At 33.4% G+C, this 7,852-nt stretch overlaps 1 protein-coding gene across 3 annotated transcripts in view; it reads right to left on the bottom strand.

Moving 5' to 3' along the window:
- LOC105835228 (tolloid-like protein 2) overlaps window positions 1–5,178 on the bottom strand; it is a 28,093-nt gene extending 22,915 nt beyond the window's left edge. For all 3 annotated transcript variants that reach the window (XM_036291828.1, XM_036291829.1, XM_036291830.1), the window contains exon 1: window positions 4,863–5,178. In XM_036291828.1, coding sequence (XP_036147721.1) covers window positions 4,863–5,052 — 190 coding nt within the window. In that variant the 5' untranslated portion in view covers window positions 5,053–5,178. The remainder of the gene's footprint in view (window positions 1–4,862) is intronic.
- Window positions 5,179–7,852: the final 2,674 nt, after the last annotated feature.

Here is a 7,852-nt window from a genome sequence, read left to right as displayed (position 1 = left end):
ACATTTGAAAAATTAAATTCAGAAATAAATTGTATAATAATTGAGAAAAATATTTTAGTCGTAACATGTTTAAAACATTTAGAAATATAATTGTGTACAAAAGACTCAAATTATTCTCTAATTGTTCCTAAATTATGATGCACAAATATTGAAACATGGGATGTGTAATATTTCATGTTTCAATATTTGTGCATTATAATGTAGGAATAATTTAAGAGTTTCTGGCCGCTATTACTATCAATGAAATACTTAACTCTCCGACGGACGCAACTAATCTGTTAAAATGTCCTTTTTTTAATGTTTATTAAATATCTGTTGAATAAGCGATATTTGTTAAATTTGTTGTAGTACCTTTTGATATTAATTTTGAATTAAATATTGAAGATTAAATGCTGTACATGTTATTGTTGCACATTATTATTGTTGCATTATTGCTACCTTATGTTGTGAAAATATTGAAGATTATAATGTGATAATTTTAAATGCTGTAATAATTGCAAAATATTTATGTTTCAAATTATATTTGTCTAATCTTTAACAAATATTATTTAAGAATTATATTCTGATAAAACTGTTGCGTTATGGCGAATCATCTTAACACAATCTTTGATGTCATTATTGTGCAATGTTTGCAAAATCTTCCTATCGGGATAGTTAAAACATCAAAATTTTACAAAATCCAATTTTGGCTCCCTTAGTTACAATGGAAAGTTTTCAGATGTCCAGAAAAATAACACGAGACGTCTTTAAAAAGTTCTAAAGATGTTTAAGGATCTGATTCAGATGTAAATACGCACGGAACATTCACTACGTACATTTTAAAAATGTTTTTAAACCGTCTGTGTGCTATCTGAGTTATTACACACACACACACACACACACACACACACACACACACATGTAATATCATACATAATTTTATTTATATAATCAATTGTATCGTATACATATTGAAACGTTTATCAGCTAGCTTGCTTACTATATCGAAAGATTGGATGTTCAGTAAACATTGTTCTAAATAAATGGTAAGACATCAAAATCTCGTTTCCTCGCTGGAAATAAAGAAAAAGCTTCACAAACTGCATGCCAGAGACGTGCCGAGGGTTAAAAGGTTATCTTTCGATGTGATAATCAAGCAAACAGAAGGAAAGTTAAGCGAATAGCATGCTACATCTTACGGTTTAACCAAGAAAATCAAAAAGAATCAATTCGATTTATAAAATTGTCTGTCTCGAATATTGTTTTTTTTTAATCTTTCGCAAATTTAATTTTGTTTAGCATTATTTATTGCAAGTAAGAAACTTCAGTAAGCTGTTGTTAAGTTAAGAATTAAGTATCTTGCTTCTATTACTTTGCGTATGTCTTTTGTAATTGTCCAACTTTAGTAAATTTATATTATATACAATTCAATATTCTAAATACATATTAGAATATTGAATTGTATATAATATAAATTTGCCAAAGTTGGACAAACGGGGAGAGACCGGGAGAGACGGGGAGAGACCGGGAGAGACGAGTAGAGACGGGGAGAGACGGGGAGAGACCAGGAGAGACGGGGAGAGACCGGGAGTGACGGGGAGAGACTGGGAGAGACCGGGAGAGACAGGGAGAGACGGGTAGAGACCGGGAGAGACGGGTAGAGACCGGGAGAGACGAGGAGAGACCGGGAGAGACGGGGAGAGACCGGGAGAGACCAGGAGAGACGGGGAGAGACCAGGAGAGACCGGAAGAGGCGAAGAATGTTTTTATTGTGTTTAAATTAAGGTAATAAGAAAAATAAAGATGGCTTTTATTTTATTGAAAAAAAGGAACTTATTTAAAACAGTCTTTTGAATGGATTTCTAAATCCATGGCAGCTTTTAGAAAAAAAGTTAGAAATACGTGAATAAATGAATATTAGATTTATTAAAGATAGATAAATGCTTATTCAAAAATAAAATAAAAAGAGCAACAGTAAAGCAAGGCTCTTGAAAGTTAAACAACGAAAGCAAACAAAATTTGAAAAAAAACGTAGCATAAGAATAGAGAGCCACAGCAACGCGTGGCAGGGCATAGCTAGTATTTTATATATATGTATAATATAAAAATAAATGAATCGAAATCTTTTAATTTAGAAAAAAAAAACTAGGGCGAAAACAAGACAACAAATAGGAATGAAAGAAGTCGAAATTAAGTGGAAGGAGGGAAAAGAGAGAGAGAGAGAGAGAGAGAGAGAGAGAGAGAGAGAGAGAGAGAGAGAGGGAGAGAGAGAGAGAGAGAGAGAGAGAGAGAGAGCGAGCGAGCGAGAGCGAGAATAAGCGAAAGAAAACAAAGCCGTAAAAGTATATAGAAAAGAATAAATCAGCAAATACATATGTTTAACAGAGAGAAACATTTAATGTGAAGCAATGTAAAAGTGAAAAATTTTGAAGAAAAAAGTTAAATGTCTTGAAAAAAGAACATACATTTTTGCCCTGATTGTCGTTCATAATTAAAATTTTTCTCAAGTAAAACACAATTCTTTTAAGCTTTTTCGTTTGAAAGATATTCAAACTTTTAAAATTGGTCAAGATAAATGTAACAAAGAAAAGATTTAAAAAATCGAATTATTTAAACATTAAAAAAAATTCAAACATTCAAAGATAAGATATGTGAAGGTTTATCGAATGCATTTTTAAATGAGAAATTACAGCGTACGTTATATAGACACTTTACGTACAATTAAAACAAGAAAAGTGCATTCATCACAACATATCATGCACCAGGATGTATTAGTGTTACGAGAATATGCATTCTCGGCAGTATTCGAGTGGCCAACTTTTTCTTCAGCCTTCTAGAGCAACATCAAAAAGTGCGACATGCTTTTTCCTCATTAATAAGACATACTTGACGTAGCATACTGATCTCTGTAGAAACTTTCTTCAAGTCTTTCCAATATAATTGGAAGATAAAGTTTTTATAAATCATAACAACAGGAGAAGGAACTTCTTAGGTTGCAATTCTTGTTGTATAAAATAATTATGATAACAGTTAATATATAACTAATTTAATAAGTAATTTGTTAAAAATTACTTATTGTTCATTAGACATTATTTAAAAGACTTATTATCTAAAAATCCAAAGATGAGAAATAACATGTTACTTGTAACATCATTACTATTATTGTTTTACCAGCAACGGTAACGAATCTCATTACTTTTATCGTTACTTTATAAACGTATATATAATATATGCGTATCCCCTGTGTTGCGATTATCAAAACCATTATAAATTTTATTGAATATTAAATTGGCCAAATAGGCGACATGGACAATTGAATACCACTCCGAAAAAAACAAACTTTCATGATGAACATTGAGGAAAGATTTGTTTGTGATTATAATTTAAAAAATAATTAGTAATTATGGTTAAGAAGAAGTTCCCTGTATTTTCAGTCAGTTACTTACAAGAATATAATTTATATTTTATAATTATAATTATAAAAATATTTTACTAAATTAAATTATAGTAAATTAATTAAAATAAATTAATAAAATAATATATAATTATAAATAATTATATATATTAATATAGCAAATAGCAAAATATAGATGTAAAAATAAATCAGACATTTCTATGTAGTAAGTGTAATGAATATAACTATTTTTTAAATTTGCTTACTATTTACATAATAATAATAACTAATAGCTGCACAAAGGAAATTTTATATCAAAAATTGTTAACTCGTTTATATCAAAAATTGTCGGTTCAATTTTACTCCACACACACACACACACACACACACACACACACACACACACACACACACACACACACACACACACACACACACACACACACACACACACACACACACACACACACGCACGCACGCACGCACGCACGCACGCACGCACGCACGCACGCACGCACGCACGCACGCACGCACGCACGCACGCACGCACGCACGCACGCACGCACGCACGCACGCACGCACGCACGCGCGCGCGCGCAGAGAGAGAGAGAGAGAGAGAGAGAGAGAGAGAGAGAGAGAGAGAGAGAGAGAGAGAGAGAGAGAGAGGGGGGGGGGGGGATTTTGCTCTTTTTTTCTCAAATCAAATAACATCACGCCCAAAAAGTATGTCGTGCCGTATATTCTTTGTTCCTTTCTTTTTTTACTTTATTACTGACGATTCCTTTACAGTTCTCAAGACACTTTCCAAATAATCACTTTGAGAAGATAAAAATCCCTTTCCTCAATTGCTCTGGCAATTCTCAATCTTAGTGTTAAATTTATGTTGAATACAACAAGGTAGATTTCTACAATTCTAAAAAGAAGGAATTATCTAACGAAAATTAAAGAGATTATTTATTCGGAAATAATATTGATTATTCTCGAATAAATCAATATTCTTTTTTCAAAGAAACAATAACCTTTGTTCTTAATTGTTTATTTGCATTATCATTTTGTTTGTTGCTAATTATCTCTGTTTATTTATCTCTATCTCTATCAGTGAATTAATTGTTTAAATATTTCTTGTGTATTAAAAAACTATCAAAAAACTGTATCAAATGTCTAGTGTAAAGATAGATCAAGAAAATATATTGAAGAATTAATGTGATCAAATTTTTAATCAAATATTTTTTTAATTAAAATTTTAATAAAAAATATAAATATACTCCAATTTCAAAAATTATCTACAATCGTATTACTCGCATCTTTATTTATAAAAACTTATTTTCCTTCATTTACAGCAATTAAGAAACCTATCGTGTCGATTCACTCTGTCGTTTCCTTTGTGAAAACTTTACTATTGTATTAATTACATTAATTTTTCTATGAATGCGTGCACACATTTTAATCTGATTTCAAATATCAATTTTTCTTTACTTTTTTTACTTGCCTGCCTTGCAAATATCAATGTCTAAATCTCCAGTAATAATGTGTGGAAACTTGACGTTGAGTAGTTCCTCGACGGAAAACTTGTGTCGTCGTTTACCGCGCTCATTCTTATCAGTTTCATCTTTAACAGCTCGGCAATCGACGATCTTGGTCAGCAAGTAGACGATTGCGAATACCAAAAATGGCCTCATATCGAGATTATCGGATAAAATATCGATACAACGGTAATGACATTAGCAATGACAACGACGACGACGACGACGACGACGACGACGACGTCGGCGGCGACGGTGACGGCGACGACGACGACGACGACGACGACGACGGCGGCGGCGACGACGGCGGCGACGGCGGCGACGACGGCGACGACGACGACGACGACGACGACGACGACGACGACGACGACGACGACGACGACGACGACGACGACGACGACGACGACGACGACGACGACGACGACGACGACGACGACGACGACGGCGACGGCGACGACGACGACGACGACGACGACGACGACGACGACGACGACGACGACGACGACGACGACGACGGCGACGACGACGACGACGACGACGACGACGGCGACGGCGACGGCGACGGCGACGGCGACGGGAAAAAAAGTCTCTCAAATACCAGTTGGGTCATAACAAATCAAACGTACTACTGTCCGCGCGTATACATTTTTATATCAATAAAAGAAATTCGGCCATGTGCGCAAATGGACCGTTTATTTGTTGACTTAAACAAATCATTGATCACATTAGCATCCCACACGCTTTCATCTGACACGATGAGGCAATGATAACTTGTAACGATCACGAGAAAAGAGTTGATGTCTTCACGGAATGTCTACATATGTCTCCAATTACCACGCGTTACTCGAACGACTAATAAACGATTAAAATTCACGTTATACTTCGTTGGATCGGACGGAGCGGACGGCAATTGTCCTTGCATGGAGAACGTGGAGAACAGACTGATCATATCCCTCGCGACAGATACGAACGCGTCGTTCGAAAGCGCGCGCTCATACTGACATTAAGTCGAGAGAGGGATGGTAAAGGAGGGGGATAGATATGTACGTGTATCCAGAGGGGTAACCAAACGATCCCCTCCTCGCAAACTGCTCAGCACGAGGGTGGTCGAGACACTGACCGAGGACCGAGCTTCCGCACTTGAAAGAATAGTAACGGATCCAAAAGATTTCAACATTTCTTATCGCATAAAGATGTATTGTATGAATGCTTTCTGATAGCTGGAGGGGAGACGAAACTTATAAAAAACCAATGTAAAATAAGTGACGTAAAATGTTATTTAAATGTAAAAAATACATTATTTTTTAATACAATACTCTATTAATTGTATAACACCAAATAACACAACTTTTTATTGCAAGAAACATGCAAGTTTTATTGTATATTATATAATAAAGTATCGATCTTTGATTTATATATGTCTTCTTTGATGATAGATTCCTGACTCATTAAACACATTACGTTTAATCTACAAAAAAATGATGCCAAATTAAAAAAAAAGTACGTCATAAGTCACTTAATTGTCGTTTGTATTGCAGTATGCATTTCCTGACATATTGAGAGATATAAAAGACACAATTTAAAATTTACGTGATCAATCAAACAACTTATTTTAATTTTTATTATTTTTTATTGTTTATCCATGCATTGTTAACATTATGACAATATTTAGTTTTATTTAATCTTATATGTATATATTTTTTGGTATTGACTGATGAGGACATAGTAAAATCGAAACGTTTCGAGAGTTTTTATTATTTTTATAATGCGTAGTAGATTACATTCGTCTGTAACATTTTTTATTTTTATATAATAGTCAATAAATTATATTTTTTGTAGGAATACTGTATTAGGAATATTTTCATCGTATTGACCTGATTCTTTATATTTATTGCTTTGCATTACCGACTTTATTATAATTAGTTTTTTTATTTCTTATTTTAATTGTTTAAACAATGGCACAAATAAACACACGCACATACGCACCGCTTAAACATGTGTAAAATATATTAGTAACTTTTACTGACCATTCGTAAGCGTTACATTAATAAATATTTCAAAAAGATTCGGGGTTACGTTTGGCCCTACGCCCTTGGAACACGTGTTTCATGTCCCACCGCGACGATCTGTCAGGTCAAATATCGAATTCTTGTTATAAGATTACCATATTTCTAGAGTAAGTACACAAATACAAGTATAAAAAATAGTTTAATTATAATATTACGAGACATATTGAGTGCATTTTGATAAAACCAAGTAAAATTTTTAATTATTATAATAGAATATTCTGGCGGGCCAATTTGACTATAAGCATACCTTAAAATGTTAAATATTAAAGTTTGACTGATTAAAAAAAAATTTTTAATTAAGTATATAGACACCAATTTTCTGAATAAGTCTTGGATTAAAAATCTATATGAATTTTATTCAAATATATTGAATAATCTAGACGTGACCATAATCTCGACACGCAATATTTTTGAAATAATTTTTGGCAAAATTTAAACAGCACTAAGACATTTTATACTAATTCCGGACTATATACATCTGGATGTTTAGATGTACAAAATCTGTTTAGTTATGCATATCTATTCGATCAAAAATTTGTCTGAATGGTCTGTATAATCGTCCAATCAGTCCAATTCTCTTGCCAAGTTGGCCCGTTAGGGATTAGGAGTCCTAATTTAGGACATTTGATAGACTATATTATTATAACTAATATTATAGACATAATTATAAATACAGATGCGCGCGCCCTTTGTGTCTGCATTTATTGTTTATTTTTTGAAAATAAATTACAATGATAATATGTATATTATAAGTTATTACTTGCTAATTCCGCGATGACAGTCTCTTACAAAGTTAACGCAACAGAGAGAATCAATTAGCGCGTCGCGAAAAAGCGCGGTGACAATTTTCGATATTAGATTCGATTATATCGATTTCATGCCTTAAT

This window comes from Monomorium pharaonis, chromosome 9, assembly GCF_013373865.1.
Source record: "Monomorium pharaonis isolate MP-MQ-018 chromosome 9, ASM1337386v2, whole genome shotgun sequence".
Taxonomy (NCBI): domain Eukaryota; kingdom Metazoa; phylum Arthropoda; class Insecta; order Hymenoptera; family Formicidae; genus Monomorium; species Monomorium pharaonis.
The sequence above is the reverse complement of the archived record's forward strand: the minus strand, read 5'-3'. Positions and strand labels throughout refer to the sequence as shown.